General features: G+C 46.2%; 1 protein-coding gene across 11 annotated transcripts in view; it reads right to left on the bottom strand.

The window, feature by feature from the left end:
- HIVEP1 (HIVEP zinc finger 1) overlaps positions 1-19380 on the bottom strand; it is a 203377-nt gene that overhangs the window by 18244 nt on the left and 165753 nt on the right. For all 11 annotated transcript variants that reach the window (XM_030552408.1, XM_030552406.1, XM_030552409.1 and 8 more), the window contains one exon: positions 4057-4158. In XM_030552408.1, coding sequence (XP_030408268.1) covers positions 4057-4158 — 102 coding nt within the window. The remainder of the gene's footprint in view (positions 1-4056; positions 4159-19380) is intronic.

Raw genomic sequence — 19380 nt, 5'->3', positions numbered from 1 at the left:
GGTGAAGCTTAATAATGTGATTCTTCAAAAGAACATGTCTAATTTCTTCCACAGAACACAGACCTTTAATAAAACAGAGCAAATGGATTTTCAACAAGACATAGAATCTTAAGTGACTTAGGCACTTTTTAAAATATTACCCTCAGTAAACAGAGCGCCATGTGCTTGGCCACTTCCCAAGTATATTTCCCAATTTCCCACCTCTACTGGAGATTCTCATATTAATTTTAAAACGTTTGTTTCATATGTAGTTTTGCTTCTGTTTTTGCTCTGGAACAAGAAGAACACAATAAAGGCTGAAGAAAGTGGCTTTGGAAAAGAAACAAAAGGGGGTGAGAGATGCACACCAACCATTTACTACTTTTGCATACCCCAAGGGGAGAGTTCCTGTACCTTCTTCATGAATTCAGGTGGAGTGGTTACATACATCAGAGTAACTCTCTCTCTTTTGTTTGAGCAAAGACTAGAGAATATTGATGAGAAATAAAACCTTAAACAACTGTAAAAACATAAAACTAATAAAGGGTTTAAAAAACCTATGATGAAATAGCAGCAATTAAATGTGCAAGCAGAGAAAAAGCTTGGCATAGAATCAACATGCATTTCTTTACGGATGCAATCTTAACACCTTACAGTGCATACCCAAAGCTCACAACCTTGTCCAGAGCCCTGCTTTTAGAAGGTACTATATGCTTGTATAACACTGACAGACCCTGCTTGTCAGCAGGTGGGACTGAACCTAGGACCTCTGGAGCTCAGTGCATGAGCCTCTACCACATGAGCTGAAAGCCAGCTGGCTGGTAGCTAAGGCTGTAGAGCAGACTCATTTTTTCTCTCTCTCTAAATGGTCCCAGTGACACTAGATAGGACAGAACACCACACCCAGAAGATGTATGGGTTACACTTAGGGTGACCAGATCACCCAGGTCAAATATCGGGACGCGTGGGAGTGGGGGGGGCAGAGGGGGAAAAAAAAAATCTCCCAGCCCCGATTCCGCCTCCCTCTGCAAGTGCTGGAGGGAGGCCTGAGAGACTCAGGGGAGCGCGGGGCCGGGGTGAATATGAGTCCACCCTGGCCCCAAGCAGGCAGGACTCGGGCGCGGTACCTGGAGGGAGAGTAGGAGGTGGCCTGCGGGGCCAGGCGGCGGCTGTTCTCCCCACCTGGGCAGCAGGACTTGGGAGCTGCCGCTGGGGGAGGAAGTGGCCGCTGGCCACGCTCGGCGGCTGCGGCTCTGGCGCCCACGAACCCCCCGAGCCCGGGCCTGCTGCAGGGACCCAGCAGCGCGCACACTGCGCCCAGCCCCTGGCCAGTCACGTCTGGCTGGCTGCGTAGCTGGTGCAATCCCGCGGGTGGCCCCGGAGTGGGGGCAGCAGGCCCCTGCCCCCGCATCTCGCTTGGGTCCCGCAGGGGAACGAACGGGGCTGGGCTGCCGATGCCTCCGCCACAGGATTGCACCAGCCCAGATGTGACTGGCCAGGGGTTGGGCACAGCATGTGCGCTGCTGGGTCCCTGTAGCAGGTCCGGGCTTGGGGGGTTCGGACCTGGGCGCCAGAGCTGCAGCCGCCGAGCGCCACGTGCTTGGCCACTTCCTCCCACCACGGCAGTGGGAACTGCAGCAGTGTCTGCTGCTGAGTCCTGCTCACGAGGTGGGGAGAACAGCTGCGGCCTGGCCCCGTGGGCTGTCCCCTACTCTCCCTCCAGGTACCACGCCCAAGTCATGCCTGCTCGGGGCCAGGCTGGCCTCACACTCACCTCGGCCCCGCGCTCCCCTGTGTTTCCTGCGCATGGCGTGCTTGGCAAGAGGCGGGAATTTGGGGAGGGAACCAATGGGGGAAGGAAGGGTCGGGGTCGGGGCAGGGGAGGACACGAGCTCTTCTGAGCTCTGGAGCCTTTGCTTGTTTGTCCCGTGTCCCAACCTAACATTGGTTGGGACACGGGAAAAACAAGCAAATATCAGGACAGTCCCAATAAAATCGGGACGTCTGGTCACCCTAGTTACACTGCATGTACTGGCACACAACTCCAAAGGTAAAGATATGTGGAGTCAGTTTCTTTAAGGAGAAACATAGATATGCATCAAACACAATGACAGATCCTTGCACGTCTCGTTAAAGACTGGGTATCAAGTTTTCTTCCCCTAAGAGACGTAAGCACTATCTATCTGGGTGCTTTGTTTTCTCTTGGTATTTGGGCACCTATTAATGATTTTAGCAGTTTTTGGCAAGTGGACGCTTCAGATCAGGCTAGAATTTTCAGAGGAGCCTAATGGAATTAATGTCTAAATCTCAATGAATTTCTTTTTTTTTTAAATCCCAGTAAATTTCACTATAGCATTTTAGTAATTTTCTTGCAAAAATGTTGTGCCCTAATATATGCTAGTGAATTACTATGTAGTCTGTTATAATTAAAATAATAATTTAAAAATAACAATTGTCCTGAGTACTAATGATGATTTTAAATCCAAAACCATAACGTTACTACTATAAAGGGAGATACTTAACAATGCAAACATAAACCTATCAATCACTTAATTTTTTTCACTCTAGTGAATAGAACATCCCTGGTCACCTATACTACAAAAGGCCAAATGAGATTATTATAGCTGCAGAATGGTATTTAAAAAAACAAACAAAAAAAAACCAAAACAGTTCAGCATTTTTAATTTATTTTTTTAAATTTTGTGTGGAAACTGAACATTTGAAATAAAATTGTTCCTAAGTGAGAAATAGATTTGAATATGTAATGGCAGCATATTTTCTGTGGTACTTGTTTTTGTACTTCAGTTACTAAGAGGACTAATTCATGAATTTTGTTGTCAAGTAAGATTACCTTTGTTTTTTCCTTGTCTTCAAAAGGAATAAATCAATTTGTGCTCAGAAAGGGCAAATGCCGCTTCCTTTGTACTTAGAACATTACTGAGTCATACTAACTGAAGAACATTGAGTCACATTCTCAACATTATTAAGAATTAAATTCAGGCTGATTCACTTAGTCTGCTATTGGTTGTCAAGTGAGAGCATGTGCATTAATCTGTTACCCTTTCTTCTTTCAGTAAAAACGCTTCGCCACTTTTCTCTTTAAAGCCTCCTCCACAATCTAATAAACTATTCAGTGTAAATATGAAAAATATACTGAAGACAAAAATATGTCTGATCCTACTGCAGAACAGATGGGTGGGCAGATGTATTTTACCACTACACTGATGAATTTCTAGAACCAAAACTAAGTCCTAAAATAATGTCCTGTTTTACCTCTCAGAATTGGCTAGTGCTAGTGAACTAGCTTATTCAACTAATCAAAATCTGCAGTGTCCCTAATTCTGCATTTCTGGAACACACTCAAGCTCCTACCTTCTTCTAAAGGCAGCTTTGAGTGTCTTAGAAATACAGGATTTTTGGTTCAAATTTTATCAATTGTTATAAATGCCTTTTACTGATGTTCATGTTATTAACGAAAAAGTAAAAAGGGTGAAGGTGGAAAAGCGGCAGAATTGTTAACTGAATATCACCCACCTAGTGATATACACAATCACTGCTACAATAGCACAGTCTTCTTCTGCATGCAGCACAGTGACTGCTTGTTTGCTTTCTGGGATAAGCTGCACAAAATATTTACAGCAACATGTTCATAATTTGAGCATTTTATTGCAGATTTGACATTTGGTCCAATTTTTGTGAGACTTTTGTATTAAAATTTGACTTTTTAAGCAAAATTATTTTCAGTGAAAATGTGAAATTTTGTGATGTGGAACTGCATGTTCTGCAGGAAAAATTATGTTTCTGAGATATATTGAGGTCTTGTAAAACTGGTGATATTAAACTGGGTAGCATTTTTTGAACATTTCCCAGCAATGGAATTTTAGCAAATGCCATCCCTTTTTTTGGCTTATGTGTCTTTCTAGTACCTTTTACTCTCTGTCATATTTCTAAGGTGTCTATCGCACTGGCATTTCCTTCTAACAGAAGTTAAAGGCTCTGGGTGAGAAAGGCTAGATACGTGAGATGATAGAAGAATAAATCAATACAAAGGTGGAGTAAAGAAATGAAGATCCTTACCATATTCTTCTCCATCCTGGTCATCTATTAAGCCTATTGAAACTCCTAAATCCATACATTTCTTGCTGTGTGCCTTGGACTTCATATGTTTTGTCAAGTTTCCTTAAGAGAAAAACAAAAATGAATTACTCTTTAAATATACATATATATGTACCCAAGATTGTCACATTCTGCATATGGAGCTACACTGATACAAACACAGTTATAGGTGTACTTTGATTTTGTACATAACCAGTTCACTCTTCCCGAGACCCAGATAAGCTGTCCATAGTTATCGAATATTTAACACCCTGAACCAACTGTCACAAAACCTAACTTGTAGGGACCTAGAAAAATCACTGGAACAAACACTACAGTCCATAATACCTGAGTTAGCTGCCTTGCCTCCCTTTACAATGAATGAGGACAGAAAGGCATCGAAGAATGAGATCCAAAAAAACAGCATGCTAGATGGAGAGCCGCCTAAGCTAGCCAATGGAAAATGCGGAGGAGAGGGGTCTGTCCTAAGCCCCATCCCTCTCAGGGAGGCACCTATATCTGCTTGCCTATCACAAACAGGAACCCGTCTCCTGGAGTCATATTGCTTATGTGGCTAAGATGTTTCTTGCAGGAATGAGGTAGGGACTTGCCACCACCACAGTGGAAGTGCCTGTTACATTAACTTTGATTAAATAAATGGGCTCAAAGAATTAAAGGAGTTAACATGACCCTGTCACTGTCCACCATTAAACAGTTTTAAACCAAATTGGGGGTTTGGTATACAGACCAACAGGTGGTTGCGATTTTGCCACCTCCACTGGCTATGTTATCTGGGTCCTTCTTTCTGGCCTCGCTTGGTCAGGACATCTCTTAGGATTAGGATGACAAAGGCCCAACAGTGTCACAGTGGACTCTGGGTCCCAGGAGACAGTGAGGGTGGCAACCATGAGGGTGAAGCTCACTTCTTCCCCTTTTTTCAGTCAGCAATTGTGCTGATGCTCAATTTTCACCCCCAAAGTCTTTTCTTTGAAGAGCTCCAAAAGGGAGTGATGGGTGGAATAGCTCGTCCTCTCATTACGTTGTACACCAATTAGACCTAATTTCCAGTCCCACACTTCTCTTGTTTACCAGGAATGATCTTAACATAGTCCTAGTCCAGGGTTTCTCAAACAGGGGTTGCCGCTTGTGTAGGAAAAGCCCCTGGCAGGCTGGGCCAGTGTGTTTACCTGCCTGTCCGCAGGTCTGGCCGATCGCGGCTTCCACTGGCCCCGGATTGCAGCTCTGGGCCAATGGGAGCTGCTGGAAGTGGAGGCCAGTAAGTCCCTCGGCCCGCGCCACTTCCAGCAGCTCCCATTGGCCCAGGGCAGCAATATGGGGCCAGTGGGAGCCGCAGTCGGCTGGACCTCCAGATGGGGCACGTAAACACACCGGCCCGGCCCGCCAGGGGTTTCCCTATACAAGTGGCGACCCCTGTTTGAGAAACTCTGTCATAGTCCATGGTAACGTCAGTAGGTCTTTTTGGTTAGACTAAGTCTTTCAGTCTCCACTTTGTACCTTTGCCCATCAACATTTATTTTTGTGACATTTTATGAACTTTTATGTACTTTCATACAAGAGCCTTGCCAAAAGCTCTGGACACAGTCACAAAAGCGTAATGCTGGGAAAACACTTGTACTGAAGATGATGTTGCTGTCCTGCAGAGATCTCAAAGGTATGTTTTTCAGCAGGGCTACTGAGGTAGATTGAACACTCGTGGAATGAGCTACAACTCTTGGATGGGGGTGAACCTCTGAGGCTTCATAACAGGTTAAGATACATCCTGAAACCCATTTGGATAGTCTTTGGGTGGAAACTGCTTGTCCTTTCATGCACTCTGCAACTGAGATGAAAAGTCTGGGTGAAGCCCTAAAGGTCCTAGCCCTGTCTAGGTACAAGTCAAGAGTTCTACTTGCATCCAGTGTGGGAAAGCTTGATTCTTCTCTCTAAGACTGAGTCTTAGGATAAAACAGCAGAAGGTGAATCTCCTGGTTGATGGGAAACTTTGGGAAGGAAGTGAGGGTGTGGATGTAGAGTCATTGTGTCGTGATAGAACATGAAATACCATAGGTCAGCCATTAGACTCCAAGCTCTCTTACCCTCCCGGCTGAGTGGATGGCTATGAGAAATGAGATCTTAAAGGGACAGACAAAGGAGAGAACAGTTCGCCACAGGTTTAAATTGGGGTTTCTGCCACGCAATAAGGATTAAGTTGAGCTCCCATGGTGGAGTTGGTTCCTTGACAGGAGGGAAGACGTTGAAGAGGCCCTTGATAAATCTTGCTGTGGTTAGGTGAGTAAAAACTGAAAACCCTTTGACTGGGAGGTGAAAAGCTGTGATAGTAGCTAGGTGAACTTTGACGGAGCTCAATGATAAATATGAGTTTTGTAATTGAACAGATAATTGAGAACGTGTGGCAGACAAGACTCAAAAGGAGCTGTACATCTCTGCCCGCACCTTCACTTCTGCAGGTACATTTTCCTTGTTGTAGGTTTTCTGCTATGAAGCAGCACCGTTTGTACCTCTGGGGAGCAGTCTTATTCTATCAGGGTTCCCTCCCCGCTCTGAACTCTAGGGTACAGACGTGGGGACTCACATGAAAGACCCCCTAAGCTTATTTCTACCAGCTTAGATTAAAAACTCCCCAAGGCACAAATTCTCCTTTGTACCATGGATTAGGTAACACTGTCATCACCAAGTGATTAGACAAAACTCAGGGAAAGGACCACTTGGAGTTCCTACTCCCACCTAATATCTCCTTAAGCCCTACACCCCCTTTCCTGGGGAGGCTTGAGAATAAACAAGATGAGTTTTTTTAGGACACTAAAAAGAAAACAAAAAACCAATCAGATTCTTTTAAAAACCCAGAACTTTATTAGAAAGAAAAAAGGTAAAAGAAGCACCTCTGTAAAATTAGAATGGAAGATAATCTCACAGGGCAATCAGATTCAAAACACAGAGGATCTCCCTCTGGGCAAAACTTTAAAGTTACAAAAAGAAAACCAGGAATACACCTTCCTCCCAGCACAGAGAAAAGCACAAGCCAAAATAAAAGCAAGCTAACATATTCCTTTGCTAGTACTTACTAATTCCAATGGAGTTGGATTGCTTGCTTTCTTGATCTGTCTTCGGCAAGCACACAGAACAGACAGAACAAAGCCTCCCCCGACCCCAGATTTGAAAGTATCTTGTCCCCTTATTGATCCTTTGGGTCAGGTGCCAGCTAGGTTACCTGAGCTTCTTAACCCTTTACAGCTAAAAGGATTTTGTGCCTCTGGCCAGGAGGGATTTTATAGTACTGTATACAGGAAGGTTGTTACCCTTCCCTTTATATTTATGACAATACCAGAGAGCTATTTAGCAGTCAAGCTTTAGGTGAAGTGCTGAAAAATTCAGATGAGTGATCAATCCCAACTCTTGGGTGAGGAGGTTCACTGTTAGGGGAATAAGGAGAGGCAATCACAGAGACAGGTGGGTCAGCTCTGGGAATCACACCCATCTTGGATAAGATAGTGCGAAGAGGATGGCTACTAATTTTTTTGTTTCAATTTGTTAAGAACCTTAAGTAGTAAGAGAATTGGAGGATAAGCATAAAGTAATACATGAGGTCAGGGAATGACTAAGGTATTTCTTGTCAAGTTGTGGAGGTTCCCTCTCCTCGAGCAGAATTGTCTGCACATCACACTGGATGGAGTTTTGAAGGGATCTATCAGTGGATGGCCCCAAGTAAGATCTCTCTCGGAATACCTTGTCATTCAGCTCCCACTTGTGGTCAGTGTCTCCAGAGGGAATCTGCCAATATATTCTGTAATCCCAGTAGATAAACTGCTGAGATTTGCCCACAGTATGATATTGCACCAGAGTCCCACAGTTTTAAGGATTTCGTGCATAAAGACTGTGATCTTGCTCCTCCTGGACGACTGATATAATATACTGCTATTCTGTTGTCCAGCATGATCCTAATTGGGTAGCCCCTGTTGTGGGGTAGGAAGTGCTTGCAAGTGTAATGAACCACTCTGAACTCTAATACATTGATATGGAGTATGGCCTCCCAAGGAGTCCATCTTCCTTGCGCTGTGAGGTTCTGGGAGTGTGCGTCCCAGCATATCACCAAAGTTTCTGGAGTGATGGTCCTTATAGGACAAGGCTGCAGGAACAGAATTCCCACACACACTTTTTGTGGCTCTTTCCACCAACTTAGAGTGCTGAGTACACTCCAAGGAACTGACACCTGTTTCAACAGACTGTGCTTATTCCTGATATAGATGGTTCTCAGCCAGGTCTGAAGACACCAAGAATGTACTGTTGCTAAGGGTGTCACAAATGTACAGGCTTCCATATGGCCCAGAAGTTTTAAGCAAGCCCATGCTGGGTTTGCTGTATCTTTGAAACAAGGTTGGACTTCAAGGTAAATCTATCCTTGGGCAAGTACACATTGGCACTGGAGGAGTCCAGAGTGGCCATGATGAAGTCTGTGTTATCTGGGTATGAGGGTAGAATTTTTCAGGTTGAGGCAGATACCTAATGAATGATAAAGAGCTAGGACTTTGCCAGTTACTGCCTAAGCCTTTAGAAATGAGCGACCTTTCGGGAGCCAATTGTCCAGGTAGGGGGAGATGACTATTTCCATCTAACAAGATGGACTGTGGTGACCAATAAGACTATGGTAAAGACCTTGGGCTGGCAGAAAGGTTGAAAGGTGATATGGAAATAAGCATTCTGAAGATCAAGGGAAGTTAACCAATCTCTCAGATCCAGAGAGGGAATTAACGTTCCTTGGGTTATCATTCTGAAATGCTGAGCACAGATGAAAGTGTTGAAAATTCTGAGGTCCAGAATTGATCTCTGTCCTTCAACTCTCTTTATGACCAAGCAATACCAAGATTAAAACCTTTTTAGATGAAATCCAGTAGAATAAGTTCATTCGAGTGCAGTGTTAGGAGAGATTATACCTCCTGTCTCAAAAGATCCTTGTTAGAATGGCCCTGAAGACGGATGGGAAAGAAGGGTGAGGGGATGGTAAGGAGCTGAACTTGATGGAATGGCCTGTGAAAATCAACTCCAGGATCCATCTGTCTGAGGTGATGCACTCCCACGAAGGTAGAAAATGGGACAGATGATTCCCAAAAGGATGGTAGTGGTGGGAGAGGGGGAGGTGCAGTCTAGAATCCGGAATAGATGGCAGTTTGTGGCCCTTGATCAATAAGTCAAAACTGGCATTTTGAGGACATCACTGGTTGGGAGTTCACTGAAGAGAGCCCTTTCTTAGGGAACCTGCACTTCTTCCTGAGGCAGGAGGATTCAGCTAGTTTCAGGGGCTAGTAGTGGACTGGATGAGATCACTGAGCAGTCTTCAACCTGCGAAGAGACCCACCTGTGGTGTCACTAACCATCTTGAATCCCTCAAAAGGAAGACCCTCAACAGTATTTTTCAATCTTACGGAGGAGGCTGGAAGACTGCTGAAGCTATGGAAAGGGCAGCTATGCCAGTGGCCTTGAGCAAAGCCTGTAGAGGTGCCTTAGCAACTTTCTGACCTTCTGTAATGAGGGCCTGAAACCGTCCTCTCTGATCCTGAGGCAAGTGTTTAATAAAGCCTGAGAAAGAGAATAGTTTTAGAAGTCATACTTCACCATCAGGGCTTGGTAACTGGCTATTCTGGACTGCAAAGTAGCAGATGAGTATCTCTTGTGGCCCAGAAGATCCAATCGCTTCAGCTCCTTGTCTGATGGTTTTGAATGGAACTGGTGTTATCTGATCCTCTTCTTTGCTGTCTCAACAACCAGAGAGTTGTTTGTAAGGTAGGAGAAAAAAAATACTCTGAGCGAAATATCATATTGCTTATCAGCCCATTTGCAGGAGTTGGAATAGCCACACCTTGGAGCTTGCCACACCTCTCATTACTTGGGCTAATGAAGCATCATTGATGGGCAAGGTGATCTTGTCTTGGGGAGATGGGTGAAAGATGTCTGATGGAATGTTGGGGTTCCTGAATGTCCTCCACTGAGTTTGTCAACTGTCCACTATATGTTTCACTAAGTCTTGAAACGCCTTGAAATGATCACAGTAAAATGGCGAAGGAGACATGACAGCCTCATCTGATGAGGAGGAGCACTTGTGGGAAGGTATTCTTAAATCCTACCCACAGCTTACATTTGGAGGAGATATGCAGTGTTATCACAGCTGTGACAGTCCCAGGATATTAGAGACACAAGATGAGGGAGATAATATCTTTGACTGGTCTGTCTTCTGTTGTCTCTCTCACCAACACCTGGTCCGATAAAAGATATTACCTCACTCATCTTGTCTCTCTAATTTGGAGCGGAGGTGAGACTCCCAAAGGCTGCCGGAATGTTGGTTACTGTGGAGAAAAAAACCTATGGCAGGTCTGGCAGGGTTTGAAGCCTGGGGTGTTGGGCATAGCCCATATTCAAGACCATACAGTGAAGACAAAGAAAAGCGATAAAGGACCATATCAGACCAAAAAAAGAGGACAAGGAGAACCCCTCCCACTTGTGCTAAATAATGGAAAAATAATAAAACAGAAGTACCACTATAAAGATAAGGGAAAAAATAAGCGAGAGCTGTACAAAGCAGCATGGCTAGAAAATGGACACTGCAATGCTCCATGTCAAGCTGCAGGCAACTGAGAAGGAAATGGAGTGGTGGCAGGTCCACTCCTCCCTATATACCTTTTCATTGGGACATGAGAGTGTTTGGGATGCAGGCATAGACCCTGCTGATGAAAATCTCTGACAACCTGATGTGGACCACCCATAGGAAACCTACTCAAAGAAGAAACTGTGGTTATAAAATCCATATATTATTACTATTGACTGACTTACACAATAACTTTCCAAGTTTCCAAGGTGCTTTACAGAAATACAGGTTATGTACTCCATGTGTGCAGGACAGTTCACCACCCACTGAGAAACATCCTCTTCTTTTGACTGAAAAATCATCATCATGCTCCTATTATGCACCTGGCGTTTAGGGCAGTGACGAAGCTCTCCCACTCCTGTCTGTTTCTGGTAAGTCTTTCAATGATTCCCCAGCTTTTTCAGCTTGGCTTCCATAATTCTTCCCCATGTTGTTTTCAAGTGGCCTCATTTTTGCTTGCCTTCAGGTGTCCATTTTATTGCCACTCTGGTGATGGAATCAGTTTCTATCCAAAGCACATGAACGATTCATCTCCAACGCCTCCTAGCAATGATGGTGCTCAGATCCTCTTGGCTGCATTGCATCAATAGATCTTGGTTTGAGAATGTTCTGGGCCAAAAGATACAGAGGATTTTTCTGAGGCAGGTTGTATGGAATGAAGACAGTTTGGATATGTCATACTTTCTCATTCCCCAGCATTCTGCACTATAAAGTAGTGTTGAAAGTATGCAGCTCTGATAAATCTTGAGTTTGGTTTTGGTGTTGTATTTTGATGATTTCCAGACTGTATTTAAGCTCCTGAAGATGCTCCTGGCTTTACTGATTTTGTTCTGGATGTCCTGGCTTGTTCCACCGTCCTGGTTGATGGTGCTGCCCAAACATGTGAATGTTTCTATATTGGTGAGACCATAATCCTCTATCTGTACTGGTGATGGTGAGGCAATACTAAAGGTCATAATATCTGCCTTACTGCAGTTGATTTTCAGTCCAATTTGCTGGCTGAATGCGTTGAGTCAAGTTGTTTTTTTCTTGTATATGGTGTTGGGTATGTGATAGGAGAGTGACATCATCTGCAAAGTCCAGGTCTTCAAGGGATGAGAAGAGAGTCCATTTAATGCCTCTTGGCATGTCTTCTGTTGTATGCTGCATTACCCAGTCAATGGCAGTGTTGAAGACGTGACACACCCCTGACATACTCCTGTTTTGACTTCAAAACTGAGCTCACTGTGATCAACACTGCATGTAAAGTTGAAATAGAAGCTTTTGATGATGTTAAGTATCAGAGGGGTAGCCGTGTTAGTCTGGATCTGTAAAAGCAGCAAAGAATCCTGAGGCACCTTATAGACTAACAGATGTTTTGGAGCATGAGCTTTCGTGGGTGAATACTCACTTTGTCGGATGCATGTCTTTGATGATGTTGGGGATTATAGGGAAATGAATTCCGTATGCCCACAGAATGTGCCATAGGTCGGTCCTGTGAATGCTATCAAAAGCCTTCTGAAAGTCTATGAAATTTATGCAGAGTTGCCATTGTCATTCTAAACATTGTTCTATTATGTTTCGTGGAGTGAAGATCTGGTCTGTGCATCCAAGCCTTTTCTGAAAAACAGCTTGCTCTTTTCTGAGAACATGATCAACTGCCTCTGATATATGCTGGACTATGATCTTACACAATACTTTGCTTGGCACAGATAAAAGTGTGATACCACACCAGTTATTACAATCACTGAAAGTTCTTTTCTTTGGTATATTCACTATAACCCCATTGATCCACTCCTCTGGCACTTTTTCCCTTTCCCAGACTGATGTAAATAGAGGGGCCAGGATAGGTGCTGCTAATTTAGGATTTACCTTTAACAATTCTGCATTCAAAGTTATCCTTGCTAGCAGCTTTCCCATTTTTTAAGGATTTGATGGCTTGAATGATCTATTCCTTAGTTGGGGTATCTGTGTGGATACCAACATCTTCTTTTGCCTCCTGGATGTTTGCTTCCTCTTTAGGTGGCTCCCTAAATTCTTTGAAATGCTCTGTACAGCGCATATCTTATTCTTTTTTGGTTAGTAGATGTCCCTGTTTGTTCCTGACGAGAGTGTTTGTTGGTGTCTGCCGTGTACCACTGATAAGCTGTGTCATTTTGTAGATGGTTCCTTGTTCAACACAAGGAGCTGCATCCTCTGCTTGTGTTGCCAGATTATCAATATAATGCCGTTTGTCCGCTCTCACAAGGCGTCTGACCTCCCAGTGCGCCTTGCTACACTGCTCGTGGTATTTGTCCTTTAGCTTCTGGGATTTTGTGTCAAACTTTTTTTCTTTGGGACTCGTCTGGTTTCTGTGGCATTCCACGTGGTGGGTGTAATCCACTCCTTCCTGTCATTGTTTGCATTGTCCTTACTGACCTTGGCATTCAGGTCTCCCATGACGACAGTTAGGTCGTGGCATGTACTCTCTCTAACTCCTCCTGTAGTATAAGGTAGAATTTGTCCTTTACTGCTTCATCACTGTCATTTGTCGGAGCATAACACTGAATTAGGGAGATATTATTATGTTTCCATTTCAATCTCGCTCTCCTAAGTCTGCTGCCGATGGATTTCCATTCAAGCAGGGAACGCTCCACTCCCTTCTTCAAAAGGATGGCAACACCCTCATGGTGTTGTCCATCATCCCGTCCAGAAAACAGCAAAGTTTCTCCCGAGGCTGCTGTTAATCTTTCTGATCCCATCTATTTTCTCTTGCAGACACCCAGGATGTGTAAGCTGTAGCGTCTTATCTCTGCTGTGACCTGAGATAGCTTCCCTGCTTCATACATTGTCCATACATTCCAAAAACCAAGTTTGTTTTTTGTCTTGGTGTTCAGCACTTCAGTCTTCATGCCAATGGCTTCCTTTTGGCTTTCACCACTGGCAATCATACGGGTTATTGACTCCTGGAGGCCATCAAACACAATAATGGTCGATTTCTCAGTCACTGTTTCCGTAACATTTTGTTTTTTTTTATAGGACAAGGTTGTTAGTTCTGTGCCTAACCCACAACCTGGAAGACCAGGGTGTCTGTTTTGACTGAATGCAGTAGTCATTGTGGCAACCACAGCATTGCACAACAGTTTAGGATAGGAAGTGAATAAAAATACTGTATCCAACCAAAATGACAGGGGAATTGAGGCAGGCGGAATTTAATTATTTGAGTTTGGAATATGGCCAGCACATCCACTCTTGCAAAAACTCCCATGGGCTCTTTCATGATCAGAAGTGATTAAGGCCTCAGTTTGACATTTCATCTAAAAGACTGCACCACAAACATGTGTACTCCCTATACTGTGATGGACTACTAAGTTTCGACACACCTGCTGAATTACGTGCATCACTTTCAAAACAAAACAAGATATTGTAGGAAGTGTTCCAGTCCAGTGCTGACTAGGCCTGACCCTACTTAACACAATAGTTTCTCTGAAATCATAGTGATATAGGTGCATGAAAGTTTAAAGCAAAGATCATAATTTAAAAAAATTAAATATAAATTAAAAACAGTACAGGTGTGTCTCATCTTACACTGGGGTTACGTTCTGCATTCAGTGCGTAAAGCGAAAACTGCGTATAATCAATATTACATTGAGTATAATGGAGGGCGGAATCAACGCACTACAGGAACAGTATTTAAATTGTTATTTTTCTCTTTTTTTGGTTTTTGTTTTGTTTTTGCCAACCGCGTAAAGCTGAATTTGTGCATGTTAAATGCGCGTAAGATGCGACAGACCTGTATAACGAGCATGTCATTAGTACAGTGTTTGTTACTCTGTTACTCAGTCAATTAAGAAGAAAGTTCAGCCACATGAGACAAAATTCTATAGTTAATAAAATAATTGTGTTAGAAAAGGACTTATCATTTAAAAGGTCAAATTAAAGCTAGCTTAGTCTCCTGCTCTAGACTCAGAAACCCAAATATGATTGTGCTGCCTCTGTAATTCAGAAAAGACGGTTACTCACCTTTGTAACTGTTGTTCTTCAAGATGTGTTACTCATATCCATTCCAGTTAGGTGTGTGCGCGCCGCGTGCATGTTTGTCAGAAGATTTTTACCCTAGCAACACTCGGTGGGTTGGCTGGGCGCCCCCTGGAGTGATGCCGCTATGGCGCCGGATATATACCCCTGCCAACCCAGCCACCCTTCAGTTCCTTCTTGCTGGCTACTCCGACAGTGGGGAAGGAGGGTGGGTTTGGAATGGATATGAGCAATACATCTCGAATAACAACAGTTACAAAGGTGAGTAACCATCTTTTCTTCTTTGAGTGCTTGCTCATATCATTCCAGTTAGGTGATTCCCAAGCCTTATGTAGGCGGTGGGGTCGGAGTGAAATGTGGCAGAATGTAAAACTGCTGAGCCAGAGGCTGCAACATCTCTTGACTGTTGAACCAGAGCATAATGCATGAAATATAATGCATAGCAAAGATATGGACCGAGGACCATGGAGCTGTGCGACAGATCTCGTGGGTAGGTATACGAGCCAGCAAGGTGGAAGATGAAGCCTGAGCCCTGGTGATGTGACTTGAGGAAATATGAGCCAAATCATAACAAGTGCGGATGCACGCCATCACCCAAGATGAGATCCTCAGAGGAAACGGGTAGGTCTATCCTTCGGTCTGATACCGCAACAGAGAGTTGGGGGGTTTTACGAAATGGTTTTGTCTGCTCAATATAAAATGCGAGCGCTCTACGGACGTCCAGGGAGTGCAATTGTTGCCCCCATTGCATTGAGTGTGGTTAACATGAAAGGCCGAAACTACCTTAGGGAGGAAAGCCGAATGTGGTCGTAACTGCACCTTGTCTTTGTGGAACATAGTGTACGGTGGAACCACCGTAAGAGCCCTGAGCTCAAAGACTCGTCTGGCCGATGTAATGGCTACGAGGAAAGCTGTCTTCCAAGACAGGTATAGCAGCAAGCAGGTCGCTAATGGCTCGAATGGGGGAGACATAAGTCTGGCTAAAACCAGGTTGAGGTCCCAGGTTGGGGCTGGGCGGCGTACTTGAGGGTATAAGCGCTCCAAGCCCTTGAGGAACCTCGAAACCATAGAGTGTGAGAACACAGAACATCCACCTTACCCTGGGTGGAAGGTAGAGATGGCTGCCAAGTGTACCCTCAGCGATGATACCGCTAGGCCCTGCTGTTTTAGGCTAAGGGTAGTCCAAAATAGAGGGGATGGAGACCTCAGTAGGAGTAAGATCAAGCGTTCTGCACCTGTAGGAGAAACGCTTCCACTCGGCCAGGTATGTTGACCAGGTGAAGGCTTCCTGCTACCCTGGTTTAGCCACGCAGCAGCCACACCGTGAGGTGAAGAGACTGTAGGTCCGGGTGGCGAAGCCTGCCGTGCTCCTGAGTTATGAGATCTGGGTGGAGTGGCAGGGTAATTGGGTTGGCTATCGACAGGTTGAGCAACGTAGTGTATCAGTGCTGCCTGGATGATCATAATGATGCACGCTCTGCCCCTGCGGAGTTTCAGCAGGACCCTATGAATCAGCGGGAACGGTGGGAAGGCATAAAGGAGTTGGCCCTTCCACGGCATCAGGAAAGCGTCCAAGATCGATCCCGGGGAGAGACCTTGGAAGGAGCAGAACATTTGGCATGTCCTGGTCTTGCAGTAAGCGAACAGGTCTATGTGGGGGAAAAAATCCCCACTTCTGGAAAACAGAATGCATTACATCGGGGCAGATCGACCACTCATGAGACAGGAAAGACCTGCTGAGTCAATGCAACAAGGTGTTCTGAACGCCTGGGAGAAAGGACACTACCAGATTTATCGAGTGGGCTATGCAAAAGTTCCAGAGATGGATGGCCTCCTGACAAAAGGGGAAGGACCATGTCCCTCCGTAGTTGCTTATGCAGCACATGGTCATTGTGTTGGCTGTAAACACTGAGACACCACGGCCTCACAGCTGCTGCTGGAAACCCTGGCACACTAGGCGGACTGCTCATTTTTGGACATTTAGGTGGAATGCCAGCTCCTGAGAAGACCAAAGGCCTTAAGTTGAAAGGTAACTGAGGTGAGCACCCCAGCCAAGAGATGACACGTCCATCGTCAGGGACACTGAGGGCTGGGGGGGATGGAACGGCACCCCTGCCCACACCAGGGAGGGAGTTAGCCACCATTCCAGGGAGCCTAGGGTGCTTGACGGAATGGTGACTATCGTGACCATTGGGTCCCTGTCCGGGCGGTACACCGAGTTGAGCCAAACTTGGAGAGGATGGAAGCGGAGCCTGGCATGTTTGGTTACAAACTTGCAGGCAGCCATGGGACCCAGGAGACCGAGACAAGTGCGAGCCGAGGTCGTTGGGAAAGTCTGCAGACCTCGGATGATTGTTGCCATCACCTGAAACCGCGGCTGTGGTAAGCAGGCTCCGGCTAGATCGGAGTCCAGGATAGCTCCTATGAAGTCTAACCTCTGCGTGGGAACCAGAGTGGATTTTTCTATAGTGATCATCAGGCCTAGACATGTGAATAGGTCCTTGACGATGCTCACATGCTGAGTGATTCGTGTCTTGGAGTCTCCTCAGATAAGCCAATCGTCCAGATAAGGAAAAACGCCTATCTGACGTCAGCGGAGGTAGGCGGCAACGACGGCCATACACTTGGTCAATACCAGTAGGGCTGTAGAAAGGCCAAACAGCAGGACCGTAAACTGAAGTACTGACGGTTGGCTAGAAAGCGGAGGTATCTCCTGTGTGGAGGGAAGGTGGCGATGTGAAAGCGGCGATGTGAAAGCACGCATCCTTCATATCGAGGGCGGCATACCAGTCTCTAGGATCCAAGGACAGGATAATGGTTCCCAGGGATACCATGCGGAATTTCAACCTTATCATAAACTGGTTGGGTCCTCGCAGGCCTAGGATAGGTCTGAGACCTCCGTTCGACTTGGGGATTAGGGAATAATGGGAGTAAAACACCTTGCCCCTTTCGTCCATCGGCGTCTGCACCTCTTGTAAGAGGAATTGCTCGTGAGAGGGGTCCCTGAAGAGGGACAGGGTTGGAACAAATTGGAGGTGGTACCCATACTCCAGCGTGCGTAGGATCCAGCGATCTGAAGTTAACTGGGTCCCCGCCAGGAGGATGTAGGAGTGGGATCCCGGCCTGTAACTGGTACGCCACCCTTGGGCGCATCTTCGGAAGTTCGTCTTTGGTCCCAGTGGTGGTTGCGAGGGACCTTGATCTTGGCCCTCTTGGAGTCCTGATGGTCATCTGCGACGACTTCGGCCGCGCCGCCTGCTGAAGTCCTGTCTCTGGCTAGGCACAGAGTACAGCGGTGTGGCTGGAGACGGAAAGGCCTGCGTTTGGTCACTGGCGTATGCACGCCAAGAGAGAGTATTAGGACCCTGTTGTCCTTCAGGCTTTGCAACCTGGGGCAGTCTTTGCCGCAAAGAGGCCTTTACCATCAAATGGTAAGTCCTGAATGTTATACTGCAGCTCCGGCGGGAGGTTTGAAACCTGAAGCCATGAGATGCGCCTCATGGCAACACCCGAGGCCAGAGTCCTGGCTGCTGAGTCTGCTGCATCCAACGAGGCCTGGAGGGAAGTTCTGGCCACCTTTTTCCCTTCCTCCAAGAGGGCAGCGAACTCTTGGCGAGAGTCTTGAGGGAGAAGCTCCATAAATTTACCCACCGCCACCCAGGTGTTATAATTATAGCGGCTAAGCAAGGCTTGTTGATTTGCCACCCAGAGCTGTAAGGCCCCTGCAGAGTACACCTTGCGGTCGAGTAGGTAATTCGCCTAGCCTCCTTCGATTTCGGGGCTGGCGCCTGCTGGCCATGTCGTTCCCTCTCCTTAACGGACTGAATGACTAGTGAGCAGGGAGGAGGACGGAGATACAAGTAGTCGTACCCTTTAGAGAGCACCATATATTTACACTCGACTCCCCTGGCCGCAGGAGGGATAGAGGCTGGGGACTGCCATATAGTACCGGCATTCCCCTGGATGGTCCGAATAAACGGGTAGGGCCCCTCTAGTGGGGCTTCCGGCGATAGAATGTCTACTACCAGGTCCTCTACCTTTGGGACCTCCTCCACTTGGAGGTCCATGTTGAGTGCTACCCTCCTTAGGAGGTCCTGATGGGCTCTCAGGTTGTTGGTGGGCACATTAGAATCGCGGTCCTGAGCATAAGAGCTGTCCGCGTGGGATGACACTGATGCGTGTCTGGATGGCCATGGAGGTGCTGAAAAGCCATGGGCAGAGTCTCTGTCTCTATCGGACCTTGCCCAACTCGGCACCGGTCGGCGTACCAGTACCTGGAATGAGATCCAGACCTGCGGCCACAGCGGTGCTGGGAGGTCGACCAAGATCTCGTGGCTCGAGGTCGGGAGTGGCTACGAGAGTCACGGTGCCTGTAGCGATGCCGGGAGCTGGAATGGTGCCGAGAGTAGTGGGTCGGCGAATGGGATACCGATTGGTGTGGCGAGTGCGACCGGCACCGAGGAGGAGAACAGCACTGGGACTGCAAGTGGCGTCGGGAGTGAGAGTGCCGACAAGACCTGGAGCGTCTGTGGGACCGTGAACATGAACGGTGCCGCTTGGCAATGAGATCCCTCGCCATTGGGAATGTCTCCGGCGTGGAGGAAACAGTAAGCTCAACCACAGTGCGTACCAGGGAGCTGTCAGGCACCGGATTC

The sequence above is a fragment of the Gopherus evgoodei genome, chromosome 2 (assembly GCF_007399415.2).
Source record: "Gopherus evgoodei ecotype Sinaloan lineage chromosome 2, rGopEvg1_v1.p, whole genome shotgun sequence".
Lineage (NCBI taxonomy): Eukaryota > Metazoa > Chordata > Testudines > Testudinidae > Gopherus > Gopherus evgoodei.
The sequence above is the reverse complement of the archived record's forward strand: the minus strand, read 5'-3'. Positions and strand labels throughout refer to the sequence as shown.